This window comes from Aquila chrysaetos, chromosome 9 (assembly GCF_900496995.4).
Source record: "Aquila chrysaetos chrysaetos chromosome 9, bAquChr1.4, whole genome shotgun sequence".
Classification (NCBI taxonomy): Eukaryota; Metazoa; Chordata; class Aves; order Accipitriformes; family Accipitridae; genus Aquila; species Aquila chrysaetos.
The window spans coordinates 43,646,531-43,661,426 of NC_044012.1; the positions used below are offsets into that span (position 1 = coordinate 43,646,531).

The 14,896-nt window shown below is 62.7% G+C and overlaps 1 protein-coding gene across 1 annotated transcript; it reads left to right on the top strand.

Annotated features, from left to right (window-relative positions):
- Window positions 1-2,973: 2,973 nt before the first annotated feature.
- Window positions 2,974-10,415, top strand: CABP7 (calcium binding protein 7). The gene is made up of 6 exons (XM_030026779.1): window positions 2,974-3,103; window positions 3,300-3,416; window positions 6,804-6,947; window positions 8,502-8,614; window positions 9,134-9,287; window positions 9,434-10,415. The coding sequence occupies exons 2-6, from the start codon at window positions 3,308-3,310 to the stop codon at window positions 9,559-9,561; spliced, it is 648 nt and encodes a 215-aa protein (XP_029882639.1). The 5' UTR covers window positions 2,974-3,103; window positions 3,300-3,307; the 3' UTR covers window positions 9,562-10,415.
- Window positions 10,416-14,896: the final 4,481 nt, after the last annotated feature.

Here is a 14,896-nt window from a genome sequence, read left to right on the forward strand (position 1 = left end):
GGCTGTGGCTGGGATTTTAAGCTGAAATCCCTGGGGTTTGGGGACACTGCTGCCTCCATCCCATCACCTCAGTGTGTGGTGATGGACTGAGATCTGAGGAAACAAATTCAGAGCTTCTCACCCTGAAATAAGTGAGGAAATTGCAGCAAAGGGGCTGCGGGGCAGAGCGGTGGGTGACGGCGCAGATTGTACTGAGGGAAGGTCCCAGCCTTCATCCTGTGAGGAAGAGGATGGTGCGGCCGAGCAGGATGGGGGTCTCCAGCCAGGCTCAGGGGAAATGCCAAGACCGCTCCGCTGATGATCCCTAATGAGCAAAAAAACAATCAAGACTTCAAATGCAATTAAGCTGTTGTTTAATTCTCATTTTTCCCCCGTGCCGCCACATGCTCACGCCCTCCATCCCCAGGGATGAAGCAGCAGGAGCCGGGACGGACCGGCTGCCTCCCCTATCTGCAGGGAAGGATGCTCCGACAGATCCCATTGCTGCTGAGCGTGGAGATCTCCCTGGGGGATTTCTGGGGAAAAGCCCAGAAACTTGCAGTATTATTCCTGCCGGGATTTGGGTGGTGAGAAATTAATGAGTTTCCACCCTGGGGCCTCCGGTGGGCAAACAGAGAATTAATTGGGAGGGCAACTTCGTTAACATTGAGAAGCAAATTGATCCACTAAGAAAAAAAGGAGATTTTCAATTAGGCTGCTTTGCCTTTTTTGGGTTTCTTTCTCTCCAGAAGTCCCTTATGATTATCAGCATCTTCTCCCTCAGGGCCATGCTGTGAGCTCAACCGCAGTATTAGACACTGGAGACTCCCCATGGGGCGCGGGTCCACGTGCCCCAACACTGGCCCGAGCTTTGGTGGAGGATGAAGTTTTATCAGAGCTGGAAAAAGCCACCCCCGAGCAGTGACATCCCGGGAGGAAGGATCCTGCCCTGGGAGCCAACATCCCGCAGCATCAGGGATTTAATCATCCCTGAAATTCCCCGGCTTGGGAAGCACGGCCGTGGTGGTTTTCCGCTGCCGGGAGAAGGAAATTTCTCCCAGCTAAAAAATAGCTTAAAGGGGACCCCAGCTGGTTAAAATCAACCTGCGGCTGCACAGGCAGCGCTGCCGGGAGGCAGCTGGGGAAGGGCGATGGGTTTTGGGGAGCCCCGGCACAGGGTCCCGGCCGATGCTCCTGCCAGAGGTGGAAGGTTTAGCATCTGGGCGGGTTGGAGCTGCCATCTGCCCAAAAATTCCCAGCAGCGTGGAATTGAATGAGGCAAGGGCTGAGGATGCAGCTGGGGTGGCTATGGGATCCCAGGGGGATTTTAATGAGGGGGTTGGAGCAACAGGAACCCGATTCTGAAATTTTGGGGGTTCTTGTGACAGTCTTGAAGCCTGTCCAGCTGTGCCTCAGTTTCCCCATCGCTCTCAAGTGTGTTTGGGGATCGGAGGAGCACCTGAGAGGTGCTGACTGTCCCCCTTTCTCTTTCCCTCCCTGTTAGGGCTCTGGGGTCCCCCCCCCTTGCCCCCAACCCCTTCCCTCCCACCTCAGCACCTCCAAAGGCAGCCTCCAGCGGGGAGCAGGAGCTTTGGCAGCCTCCCTGCACCGCTGTGCCCAGCCAGAGAGATGCCACCCAGGCACGGGGGGCACGGTGGCCCCCATGTCGCAACCGGCCGGGGTCTGCCGGGGGCCACCCCCACCCAGGGAGACAAGCCAGGCAAGGGTGACAGCAGGACTTGGGAGGAGAGAAGTTCCAGATCCCTGGCAGCATCCCTGCCCGGGTACCGGGGCTCAGACGGATGCCACGGGGACACAGATACCACGGGGACGTGGCACAATGACAAAGTGAAGAAAAAGGCGAAAAATGTGATCAAGGCTTGGGGGGAAGCGGGGGGCAACTGGAAACGGGGACAGAGGGCTTTGCTCCCGGCCCCACTTCGCTCCTCTTCCATGGCTTGTTTTTGCTCTGGAGCTGGAGCAGGAGGCCCGGCCGTGGTGTCCCTGCCACCCCACAGCACACTGGGGACCTCGGGGTGACCGCTGCCCTGGTCCAGGGTGCTGTGAGCAGGGACCTCGGGGTGAGGATGGCCTGGGGTGCTGTGTGCGGGGAACCTCGGGCTGGTGGCAGCCTGGGGTGCCAAGTATGGGGACCCTGGGGTGGCAACTGCCCCAGGCACGGGGTGCCAAGTACGGAGACCCTGGGGTGACGACCATCTGGCGTGGGGTGCCGTGTGTGGGGACCTTGGGGTGACGGCAGCCTGGGATGCTGCGTGCAGGGACCCCGGGGTGACGGCAGCCTGGGGTGCCAAGTACGGGGACCCCAAGTTGTCGACTGCCCGGACGCGGGGTGCCGCAGGGACCCCCCCCCATCTCTAAAGCCAGCAGCGGGACCGCCGTTCTCCAACCACCCAGCACCCACCCCGGTCCCTCCAGCAGCACCGGTGCAGCATGCGGCCGGGGACTCCCACGGGTGGCCGTGACACCCTCTTTACCGCAACTCCCCCCCCTCACCACCTCCCGGAGGGGGGGAGGCACCCTCTCCTCCTCCTCCCCCCCCCCCCCCCCAGCCCCATTTGCCGGGCGGGACCATTCAAAACCCGCCCCCCCCCCCGGTGTCCCCCCCCTTCCCCGGATTCCGCCGCCGCTTCCCCGGGGCCGCGGCCGAGGATGCTCCGTCTGCCGGCGGCGGCGGCGGCGGGGGGGGAGCGTGTTCCCGGCGGCGGGGGCTGAGCCAGCGGCGGGGAACCGAGCCCCGGCCCTGCCCGGGACACTTAGCGGGGAGGAAGAAGAAGAAGAGGAGGAGGAGGAGGAGGAGGAAGAAGAAGAAGACGAAGAGGCCGCCCACGGCCTCGGCCCCGCCATGCCGGGCCCCACCGGGGAGCGTGGCCCGGCGGCAGCGGTTCCCCGGGGGCTGTGAACGACCCGGGGCCGGCGGAAGGTGGCGGGGGGGGGGGGACGCCCCGGAGCGGCATGGCCAGCCCCGTCCCCCCCGCCGCTGCCGCCGCCGGGATTTAGCCGGTGCCTCCTGGATGCTTTCGTCTCCCGTTGCCACTTCGGGCGGGCATGTGCGCGGGGGAGACGGGCCGCCCCCAGCGGACCCCCCCAGCGCCCTGACTCCCCGGTGAGGGGCTCCGCCGCCGGCCCCGTCCCGCCACCGGCCCCGGAGGACGGGGGAGAGTCCGCCCGCCCGCCCCGGCCCCGCTGGCCGGTGGGTGCCGGGCGGGGGGCGGCGGGGACCGGTTAACTTGGTTTTAGCCTACCCCGGTACCCCCCCCTTCCGGAGGAGATTTGGGTTTAAACTTTGGCTTTTTGGGAAGCCCCGAAGATGCCTTTCCACCCGGTGACGGCGGCTTTGATGTACCGGGGGATCTACACCATCCCCAACATCCTCGCCGAGCAGCACCCCGTGGAGATCCCCGAGGACGAGCTGGAGGGTGAGCGGGCTGGGGGGGGCTGGGGGGGTCCGGGGGGGCATCCCATGTGGGGTGCGGGGTGCGGGGTGCTCGGCCCCCCCACCCCCGGTGGAGAGGTTGAAGGCGAGCGGGATGCGGATGGATGGATGGATGGGGGGGAGGAGGAGGAGGGGAGGAAGGAAAGCGTGGGAGAGAGCCGGGCAGCGGGAGAGGGGGGACACGGGCTGGGGGGGTCCCGGCCCCGGTATCGCCGTTGTGACAATATGACACAGCAGGGACCGGCGGTGGCGGCGCAGGGTTGGACCCCCCCCCTTCCCCGGCGTGGCGGGGCCACCCTCCCCGCTGTCATAATATGACAGTGGCTGGTGGCGCGGGGGGCCCCGGGGGCGGCTGTCACCCGTGTCACCCCCCCCAGCCGGGTCACGGCAGCCCCACGCAGTCCCGGTGCCACCGGGAGAAGCGGCCGCCGGGGCTCTGCCCACCCGTGCGATGAGCGGGACCGGTCTCAGCTCGCTATCACCAGAATGGCTTTTTCCACCCCAAAAGTTTACCGGGGCGGCGGGACGGGCGCTGCCGCTACCCCCAGGCCGCGCCAGCTCGGGGTGTCCCTGGGGACCCCCACTCTGCTGGGCACGGGGGGGAAGGGGCTGCAGCACCCACAGCCCCTGGCCCCCATCACTGCCCCCAGCACGGGCACCAGTACTGCAGGGGAAACTGAGGCACGGTGCGGCCCCACGCACGGCTCCACTGTGCCTTCAGGAGAGGATAGAGGGGGCTTGGCATCAGGCCTGGAGCCCGTGGGGACTCCCCGTGGGGAAACTGAGGCACGGAGCCCCAAGGCTGGCGGGGGGGGGGGGGGTGAGGGGCTTTGGCCCCAAAACTTGGCCGGGAGCCCCGAGCAGGCAGGGACATGGGCTCACACCGGGTGTGCGAGAGTGTGTGTGTGTGTGTGTATGTGCACAGCTCTGCAGGTTGTGTGCGTGTGCGCTTACGTGCCCAGTTACGGCCTCACTGCAGGGGTTGTGCGTGTGTGCACGCGTGTGCGTGCACACACACCTTCGCACGGCCCCACTGCACGTGAGCGTGCGCTCACCCATTTTCATGCACATGCACAGCCTCGCTGCAGGGTGTCTCCGTGTGTGTCTGTGTTTACACGCACATAGCATCACTGCAGCGCGTGTGTGCACATGTAGAGCCCGGCTGCAGGGTGTGTGCGCACATGTACAGCGTCAGAGCAGGATGGGTCCATATGCACGGCCCTGCTGCAGAGAGAGTGTGTCTGTGTGTGTGTGTGTGTGTGTGCATGCACAAGTACAGCGTCGCTGCAGGGGGGAGGCGTGCATGCACAAGTACATCACTGCACTGTGCCTCTCTGCGTGTGTGCACGCGCAAGCACAGCATCGCTGCAACGTGGTTCGGTGTGTGCATGCACAAGCCGGTCGCTGCAAGGCGTTTGTGTGTGTGTGCACACGCACAAATCCAGCATCGCTGCAACGTGGTTGTGCGGGCGTCCATGTGTGTGCACGCACGAGTACATCACTGCAAGGCGTTGGTGCGCGCGTGCACGCACAAGTACGGCGTCGCTGCAAGAACTATGTGTGCACAGCCTCACTGCAGTGTGCGTGTGTGTGTGTGCACGCTCACCGCGTGTGTGCGCACGTGTGCCAGGGTGTTGGGGCGATGCACCCAGCCTCGCGCAGCACCGACGGGTGCTGACGGGCCCTGGGGTGCTCCCACCCCAGGGGTCCCCCCCCAGCACCCCACCTGCGGCCGCACGCCCGCTGCGCCGCGTGGATCGATGGCAGCGGCGGGAGCCCCAAGGTGACCCCACGAAGGCGGCAGATACCTGCACCGCTGCGGGAAGGGGGGGGGGGGGCCGTGCTGCCACCCGCTCCCACCTCCCCCCGGTCACCCTCCAGTTTGGGGGGACGTTCGTGACACCCAGCCGCCCTCCCGGCCCCGCAGCCGCCCCTCGGGGCTCCACGTTGGGGCTGAGAAGTTGCAGGGTGCAAATCGTGGCAGGGTGCAGCTGGCTCGGCCGGGGAGGATCGGGGTGCCCTGGCTGGGGGGGGGACGCAACCCGCTGGGACCCCGGTTTGGCCACTGTCGGGGTATGTCCTTGCCTTTGTCCCAACACCCTGAGACAGGGGATGGGGACCCCCACTTTGGGCGGTCTGGGATGAGTTTTGGGGGTGCCCAGACAGGAGCGATGCTCCCCGCGAGCACGGACGCGGGGAACCAGGAGCATTCCCCTGCCCAGGCAGGGATGCCAGCCATGGAAAAGCTCAGCCATCAGGCTGGCAGGCCAAAAAACCCCCAAACTCCCCCAAAACACCTCAGAAGACGTCACTGGTGGGCCATCAGCCAGGCAAGGGACGGCCCCAAGCGCTGGGGATTGCTAGCACAACCCTATGCGGGATTTTTTCCCCCCAAAACCCAAAGTTCTCAGCCCCTGTTTCTCCCACCTGGCTCCTCCAACATGAAGCCCTCCGGCAGCCGGCAAAGACCTGCACATTTATGCTGCCCGGCACCGGCAGCTTTGCCGCCTGGCAAAGGCAGAAGGCACCGACATCCCAGCCCGGCTTCCCAGTGTTCCCGATACAAATTCGCCTGGTCCCTTCTTTCCCATCAGCCTGGTTCCAGCTCTGCATGTCGGGGGGCATCAAAAAGGCAGAAACTCCCCACAAAAAGGAAGAAAGCCCCGAGCGCAGCTGGAGGCGGGATGGAGCCGATGGGTACCACAAGGCTTTTGGGTGCGCGATAGCCACACGGTGTGGCAAGCACCGTGCCTCAGTTTCCCCGCTGCCCTCCGAGCTCGGTGCAGCCTCTCCCTGCCACCCTGCAGGGATCCCAGGGGCTCATTTTGAGCCAGAAACCCCAAATCCTCCCACTTTCTCCCCCGCTCTATCCCATCTTCCTCTGCACGGGAGAGGGCTGAACACTGAAGCGACCCCGGCAAGAGTTGGTATTTTTTTGGCTGAAGTGCGGCACAGCTCTGGCACCCACCGTGTAACCCCAGGACGGGTACGAAGTCCCCAGGGGAAGACATGGGTGCTGGCACCCAGCACCTTCCCCGTGCCAGCACCTGGGGCACAGGGATGCTCCCAGCTGGATGCTGCAGCAGTGTGGGGGTCTCCCTGCCTGGACCCCCCCTACCCTGGTGGGCATTCTGAGCTCAGGCATGTCCAAGGAAGGTGTTTTTGGGGCAGGATGCTGAGTTTTCGGCTGCGGGGGGGGTGGCAAGGGCAGGGTGGGTGCTGCAAGCAGGTGGCCAGAGTTGGAGCAAAGACATTGGGGTCCGTCAGTGTCTCCTGGGGACGTCAGACCCTTCTTGGGGAGGTTTGGGGGGGGGCACATGCTGCTGGAGACACCATGTGTGTGTGACTCATCCCTGCGCCCCCCCCACAGAGATCCGTGAAGCCTTCAAGGTGTTCGACCGGGATGGCAATGGCTTCATCTCCAAGCAGGAGCTGGGCACGGCCATGCGCTCCCTGGGCTACATGCCCAACGAGGTGGAGCTGGAAGTCATCATCCAGCGCCTCGACATGGACGGTAGGACCCCGGCATCCCGGGACGGGGACGGGAACGGGGACAGGGATGGGACCCCCAGCACCCTCCCTTTGGTGAAACACCCGATTTGCCCCATTTCCACCTCACCAGCTGGTGGCTGCCGGACCCGACGTGGGATGCTGGATGCAGGAGGACCTGATCCAGGCTCTGCCTCATGCCCAGAGCCTCCTGCTCATCCATCATCATCATCATCGCCACTGCAGCTTCGTTTAGGAGGATTTAACGATCCTGGAGCTTTTGCGGGTGGGAATGGCACCTCTCCCAGCTCAGCAAACCTGTGGGGACTGGGCTGCCGGGGCCAGATCCTGCCACCCAGCGGACCAGGCTGGCCGTGTGCCTCCAGCACTGGCTGCCACCATCGGCCTGTCCCTGTCTCTCCCGTGCTCATCGGGACCTTAAAGAGCTCGTTAATTTATTGGTTTCCTTTTTTCCCCCCATTTAAAAGCCTTTCCGGCAGCGCTGCCAAGCTGCTGTTCCCTTCATTACTCATCGTTAGTGCTGGCCTGACAGCCCCGACACCAGCATCCTCCGCAGCCGCAGGATACGGCCAGCCCGGCGGCACCCTGCCCCTTGCCAGCACACCCCCCCCCGCCCCGGGGTCACAGCCACCACGGGGGTCCCCAACTGGCACTGGGGTTCCCATTGGAATTAGGGTTCCAACCGGTGTTTGGGGTCCTGGATGGTGTTGAGGGTCCCCAGCCAGCACTGGGGGGGCCCCAGTCGACACTGGGGGTCCCCAGCTCACATTGGAGTTCCCCAGATGGCACTGGGGGGGGTTCCTCAGCCAGCACTGGGGGTCCCTAGATGGCATTGAGGGTCCCAGCCTGCACTGGGGACCCCAAACTTTGTTGGAGGTCCTCACCTGGTGTTGGGGGTCCCCGGTTGGTTTTGGTGGTCCCCAGCCATTATTGGGGTGTCTCCAGATAGCACTGGGGTGTCCCCAGAGGGCACTGGGGTCCTGGCTGGCACTGGGGACCCCAGCCCATGCTGGATATCCTGGCCAGTGTTGGGGGACCCCTAACTTTGCTGGAGGTCCCCAGCCAATGTCGGGGTCCCCACCTGGTTTTGGGGGTCCCTGACCAGCTATAGGGTCTTGGCTGGTATTGGGGGTCCCCAGCCAGTTTGGGGGCCCCTGGCTGGTGAATTCCTGGTGTCCAAGGTCCCATAATACCGGCTGCTGCTCTGGGCCATCGCAAGTGGATATTAGTGACTCCTGTGTGGGATGGGGGGGCTCTGGGCGCTGCCTGAGCCCCTCCAAGTGCCGTGCTCCAGAGCAGGGTCCCCCCAGGCTGTCCCAGAGCAGGGTGTCCCCAGGCAGCGCCAAGCCCGGGAGTGGGGTCCCCCCAAAAAACACCGAGGCTTGGAGTAGGACCCTCCCTGGGCTGCGCAGGAAGGGGAGCGGGACCTCTGAGCATCACCGAGTCCAGGCAGGGTGTCCCCCCCGCAAACAGCCCATGGGGACCCTCCTGGGGGGGGGGTAGAGGGGGTGTCACACGTGCCCGGGCAGGGGGTGACGGCCGCCTCCGTGTTCCGCAGGCGATGGGCAAGTGGACTTTGAGGAGTTTGTGACGTTACTGGGGCCCAAGTTGTCCACCTCGGGCATCCCGGAGAAGTTCCACGGCACGGACTTCGACACCGTCTTCTGGAAGGTAAGGACCCCCCCCACCTCCCACCCGGGGGGGGGCAGCACCCCCGGCCCCTGCACCGAGAGCACCGGGGGACGGCTTGGGGTCAGGGTCAGCGTTAGGGTCAAGGTCGGGGTTGGGGTCAGGGTCAAGGTTGGGATCGGGGTTAAGGTTAGGGTCAGGGTTAGAGTTGGTTTAAAGGTTAGGATTAGAGTTGGGGTCAGGGTTAGTTTTAGGGTCAGGGTTAGGGTCAGGGTCAAGCTCAGGCTCCAGGTTAGGGTTAGCAGCAGCAGCCCGAAGATTTTCTGTCCCTGCCGCGGCACGGGGTGGCAGATGGTGCCAGCACCCGCCGGGTGCCCCTCGCAGGAGCAGCCGGCCCCGCTCTGCCGTGGGCTCGGCAAGACACCAGACACTTCCCTGGGGGCATCCATCCAAAACGCAGCACCCAAGGGTGCCGGGGGACCCCACAGCATCACTGTGCCCCCCCCTGAGCGCGGGGGTCAGCCCCCCCCCAACCCGAGCCCCCCTGCCCGCTCCCCGCAGTGCGACATGCAGAAGCTGACGGTGGACGAGCTGAAGCGGCTGCTGTACGACACCTTCTGCGAGCACCTCTCCATGAAGGACATCGAGAACATCATCATGACGGAGGAGGAGAGCCACATGGGCACGGCCGAGGAATGCCCCGTCGACGTAGAGAGTGAGTGCCCAGCGGCCGGGGATGCCAAATCCCCCCACCAGCCCCGACGCCACGGGGATGGTACTGGCTACCTGCGGTACGGGGACGGGTGGGCTGGGTGTTTGGGATAACACCCCCTCTCCGGCTCTCCCCCCCCCGCTCCCCAGCCTGCTCTAGCCAGCAGATCCGGCAGACCTGCGTGCGGAAGAGCCTCATCTGCGCCTTCGCCATCGCCTTCATCATCAGCGTGATGCTCATCGCCGCCAACCAGGTGCTGCGTAGCGGCATGAAGTAGCGGGACCACCCCGAGCGCCTGCCGCCGGCCACCGACGGGGAGCCACACGTATAGCGAGGAGTAGAGACATAGATATATATATATATATATCTCTCCATATTCAAATCAGACACGCAAAACCCCCCCCCGGGAGGGGGGCAAACCTGAGGAGGGGGAAGACCCGTGCCAGGTCCCCGCTGTCCCGGTGCGATGCGTTCGCATGGCTGTTTGCAGAACATGGAAACTTTGATAAAGACACACAAACAACACACACAAACCTTTTCCCCCCCCTCGCCAGAAACAAAAAACAAACCGTAAGTGCATGTAATGTGCATGGAGCCCCGTGTGCTGCCCCCACCCCGCGCCGGGGGCGGATTGCCCCCCCCGGGCGTAGGATCCCGTCGGATGCACCGATACTAGCGTCTATAGCTCTATATTTATGATAAAAACCAAATCATCCCCTAAGCAATACACGCGCCTGAGATGGTTTCTAGAGGTGGGAGCGTTTGCATGGACTCGGCTGCCAAGGGCTGGATTTCACACACCCCCCCTCCCCGCCCCGGCCCCGTGCCGTGCCTCAGTTTCCCCACCTGCCAGATGGGGGGGACGATGCCGACCTCCTGCTTGATGCACTTTGAGCTGACCCCCACCCCGGGAAGAGCCGGAGACACCCCGAGGCTGGGGAGCCCATGCCGGCTGGGGCCACCCACCCTGCACACCCCCCGAACCCCCCCAGCCTGTATGTAGCACCCACCTGGGCACCAGACTGGTTCGGATTTGGGGCCGTTTCTCATTCTTTGGAGTTGTTTTTGGGTTTGGTTTTTTTTTTTTTTTTTTTTTTTTTTTTTTTTTTTCTTCCTGGTTGGTTGTTTCCGATCTGAAATAAAACTGGGATTTCTGAAGTGCTCTGGGCTGCTGGGGCTCCTGGCGATGGGGGGGGGGGGGGGGGGGGGGGTACGTGGGGGGATGCGATGGGGCAGGGTGATGGGTGCCAGGCGGGTGTAGGGCCATGGGAGCACCCATGGGTGCTGCTGAGCCGCTGCCAGTGTGTGGGCCAGTCCTGGCAAGGGAGGTGGGCAATGGCCGGGGGTCTGTGGCCCCCTCCCCAGCATCCTGGGGGGCTGGAGCATCCCCAAAGCAGCTCCCACCAGTGCCGGGCGGGGGTTACACCCCCCCGTGTCCCCCACCCTGGTCTGGCCGTGGATCCTGCCCTTTCCCGGGGATCGGTGTGAGCACCGAGCAGTTTTATTCCACACCCCCCCCCCCAATCTCCGTGCCCTGCTATTTTATGTTGGTTTTGATGTTTTATGGTGTTTGATGACCGGTTTAAGGCCATTTGCCTTACAAAGTGCCTCGGTGGGGAGAACACGCAGCGTAAGTGCCTTCCCAAAAGCGCTTTCACCCGGCTCAACGGCAAATCCGGGGGGAGCCAGGATCTGGCCCACAGCATGGGGGGCTCAGAGAGGCTCCGGGGGGGGGGTCACCGTCCCCAGGCTGGGCTGGGGATCCTGCCCCGAGGCTGGCAGGGAGGCGAGCACCCCTGTTACTCCTGATTTACGCCACGGTGGGGTCTGGCCCCGGGTGTAACCCCCGCCATGCTGAGCAATGCCGACCCGCTGATGAAGACACGGCCGTGCTCATGCAAACCACCGTGGCAATCACGGATGCGTGTGCTCTGGGGGGGGGGGGGGGCCCCATGCCCACATAATGGATCACCCTCCCCGAGCCCCTGAATGATGCATTTTTAATGGCAAATAGATTAAAATAATAAATAAAAACAGGGCAAGCTCTCGGTGCTGGGAGTGTACTGGGCAAAGCTGCTGCCCCCGCCGCAGGCGGTGCTGGGGGGGTTCCCCCCTCCAGTGGGGAATGGGGCTGGAGGAGACCATCCCCACGGCGTCAGGGCTGGGGCACCCCCAGCCTTCATCTCCCTGGAGCCCTGTTTGATCCTCACACAGGGAAATCACATTTCCTTGCACCTGCTTGGGATTTCCCACCCGCCGGACGGGCCTCCCCAGCACCGAGGGGGTGGACACCCTGTTTTTGGGATGCCAGGAGGAATCGGCTGCGTTTTATTGATTTGGGGGTTGGGGTTTTTTTTTTTTTTTTTTGATCTCGTATAATTTATCAAACAAATTGAACCGAACGCCCAAATGAGAAATGAAAATGAGAAGTGCTCCACGGCAATGAAATCATTTCGGTTGCCTCACAAAGTGGGGGAGGCTCCGCGTCTGTAATGAAATTTCATCCATCTCCCCGCAGAAAGTTTTGATTTTTTATGAACTGGCATTTCCAAAGGAAGCCACGTGGCCTCGGAGATGCGTGTGTATATATATGTATTTTTAACCAGCTCTATTATAGATGCTGTGAATAAACATAAGGGGGCCAAAAAGAAAAAGAGGACAATTTAATTTGCTAGAAAATACAATAGCATAAAAGAAAAATTAGATAAAAGGAATAATGTGATTCCCCCAAGCTCAGCGTTTCAAAGCTGCTCAATTAATTTTAATGGGAATTGGGCGAACGGGTTTCTTCATGCAGGTTTGGAGATCGCAGCTCCCGATTCAGGCTGCAGGCAGGCAGAACGGGGTCCCGGCCGTGTTCCCCACGCGCCGGCCTCGCACCGCTCTGCCGCAGCCGGGGACGGCTCATTGCGGCTGCTGCGAGACAGCGATGCTCCTCGCTAATTTAATTAAATGCTCGCTAGGAAAGGAGGGAAAAAAAAAAAAAAAAAAAAAAATCTTACTATGCGAGTGCTGCAGCAGGAGGAGGGAAGGTGCCGGGGAGGTGTGGGAGGGAGAAGGACCCTCTGCGGGTGCTGCTGTCGGTCCCCGGCGGACAGAGCAAAACCACCGGGGTTTGCAGGGCTGAGATTGCCGTAGCACTAAGTGCTGTGGGATAGGAAGGGAAGAAGTTGGTAAAGGTTATTTCTCTCTCCGGTGCTGCAAGCAGTGTGGGATGGTCTCAGCCCCGTCCCTGTCCCCTCTCCTCATCCTCATCCCTGTCCCCATCTGATCCCCATCCCCATTCCCATCCCTGTGCTGTCCTCACCCCTGTTCCCATCTCCATTCCCATCCCTGTCCCCCCACCAACTCCTCTCCCAGCAAGAGCTGCCAGAGGACACTGGGCAGAGCCCAGCGGGGCTGCGCCTTGGCAGGGGCCCAGGAGCTGCTCATTTCCTTAAAAGCTTCCCGATAAATTACTCCTGCTCCTGCTCTATAAAAGGCACTTTGGCTTGTGCCGCCGCTAACGGGCCGCAGCTCCTCACCGCCCACCCCGGGACCTGCCGGGGATGCTGAGCCCGGTGGGGCTGTGCACATCCCTGCAGCATCCTTTGGGAGCCGGGTACCAGCCGTCCCCCCGGGGCTGCGTGGGAGCCAGGGAAGGAGCCGAGAGCCTTGTCCTGCTTCGGCGTTTCCCTCCCCGCCGTGCGGCTCTCTGCAAACAGCCTTTTTCCCCGGGTTAGCCCACACCGGCTGCGTCCCATCCCCAGCAGTGATACATGCCATCATTACATCTCCCGACACCACGCTGTAAAATACACCCCCATAAAAGCCTGTAATTTACAGGCTCCTACGAGTACCTGGGAGTTACACGGCTCCATGAATACACAACACCCTGCGAGCGATGCTCCGGTCGGCCACGACGGACGGAGATGGCACAAAACCCGATTTTAATTAAATCCCCTCGCCAGCCCCTCTCAGCCTCCCCTGGACAGGCTGGTGCTTGGCAGGGAACGCTCCCGCTCTCGGCTTTCAGGCTTTATTGGGAGTTTCTGTATCACGAGCAGCTCGTCTCTTCGGGAGCAAGGAAGAGCACGGAAAGGCTGCAGCTGCATTTGTGTTTTACACTGTAATTTTCATTTACAGTTGTGTTGCAGCTCGCCCAGGGAGCTGCCTGGTGCTCCAGCCTGCTCGGCCGGAGATGTGTTTCTCCACCAAATTTAAGATGGATCTGGAGAGCAGTTTCAGCGCTGAAAAGCCTGTGGGCGTGGGGTAAAGCAACACCTCCCGGACCAGCCGCTCTCCCAGAGATGCTCCAAAACACACGGGGACCAGAACACACGGGGCAGGGACGGGACCTGGGGGGCTGATGAAAGCGGGTCTTCAAACACAGGTGAGGAACCGAAAAGTATTTTGATGGCTGACTGCAAAACAGCCAGCGCAGGCTTCACCGCCGTCCTCAAAACGTCCGCGGGAGAGACGGGAGCGGGTGTTCTTTGATTTGCCTCTGCCGGCAGCGGCGGCGGCGGCAGCCGTGGCCTCGTTAGGAAGGTGCCCGCGCACGTGGCCTGGCTGTCACCGCTGCGACTCAGATTTGCAGCGAAGCCGTTTGTCACCCTTTGAAGTCAGCGGAGCGGTGGGGGGAGATGGGCTGAGCCCCCCCCTCCGGCTCCCCGGAGCTCTCCCCCTGCACATCAAAGCGGGTTGGTGACAGCAGCCAAAGCTGCTCCGGCGATGGCTGAGAGCGGAGCCTGGCAGCTCGTGTCCCCGCTCCAGAGCGTCCCACAGCCCATTTGGGGTCTGTTTTTTCCCCCCATTTGGCCTCCTGCAGCTGTGCAACCTCTGCATTCAGGGCAGGGGTCCCCTTCCTCCAAGGGATGCTGATTTACCCCCAAATAGGCACCACACGGGTGCTCTCGTTTACCTGCACGTGCCGGCTCCCGCAAGGAGAGGCGAGGATGGGACATGGGGCTGATGCCGCATCCTCTGAGCCCAAGCCCCTGGGCTCCCGCTCTCCAGAGGCCACCAAGCAGAAGGCTCAGCAGAACAACGCAGTCACACCGGGAAGGATAAAAAAAAACACCCTTTAATTTGGCTTAAAGCTCAACCAGCCTCCGGCCGAGGCTGGTTTCCCCGCTGCAGCAGGGCTCACGCAGCTCCACACCCAGCCACGCTGCGGTCGGATCCAGCCCCTGCTCGTGCCAAAGCCGTGTCCCAGGATGGGGTGCGCTTGGCCTGGCGGTTCCCGATGACCATCTGCCCGCACACCCCGAGGCGGGAGCTCTTCCCTGTCCCGGGGAAGCCGAACGCCGGCATGATCCAGGCGAGATCTGGCCAAAAGCAGCTGGCTCCTGCCTGCGCTCTTCATGAATCTGGACCCACTCCCTCCGTGCGTGGCCAAACCTGAAATGCACTGGCAGCGGGTGCAGCCATCCTGGACGGACCTGCTGCTGGAGAGCCGCTCTCCCAGGACGCGGCTGGCCAGGATCCCCCGCATACCCGGCAGCTCTGCGGTGAAGCCGAGCACCCACCCGCCTCCCCGAGAAAGCCAAGCCGAGGGCCTCGTTCATCCCTCCCTTTCCTGGTAAGGAGAGACAACTCTGGAAAGCTCTCACTGCGGCAGCCACGTGGCT

What these genes read in the sequence shown, in the direction of transcription:
- CABP7 (XM_030026779.1), top strand. Translation starts at nt 3,308, where the DNA reads ATGCCTTTCCACCCGGTGACGGCGGCTTTGATGTACCGGGGGATCTAC. An exon ending in CCAGCGCCTCGACATGGACG is followed by an intron (nt 6,948 to 8,501) that starts GTAGGACCCCGG and finishes CGTGTTCCGCAG; the next exon opens with GCGATGGGCAAGTGGACTTT. An exon ending in TCGACACCGTCTTCTGGAAG is followed by an intron (nt 8,615 to 9,133) that starts GTAAGGACCCCC and finishes CGCTCCCCGCAG; the next exon opens with TGCGACATGCAGAAGCTGAC.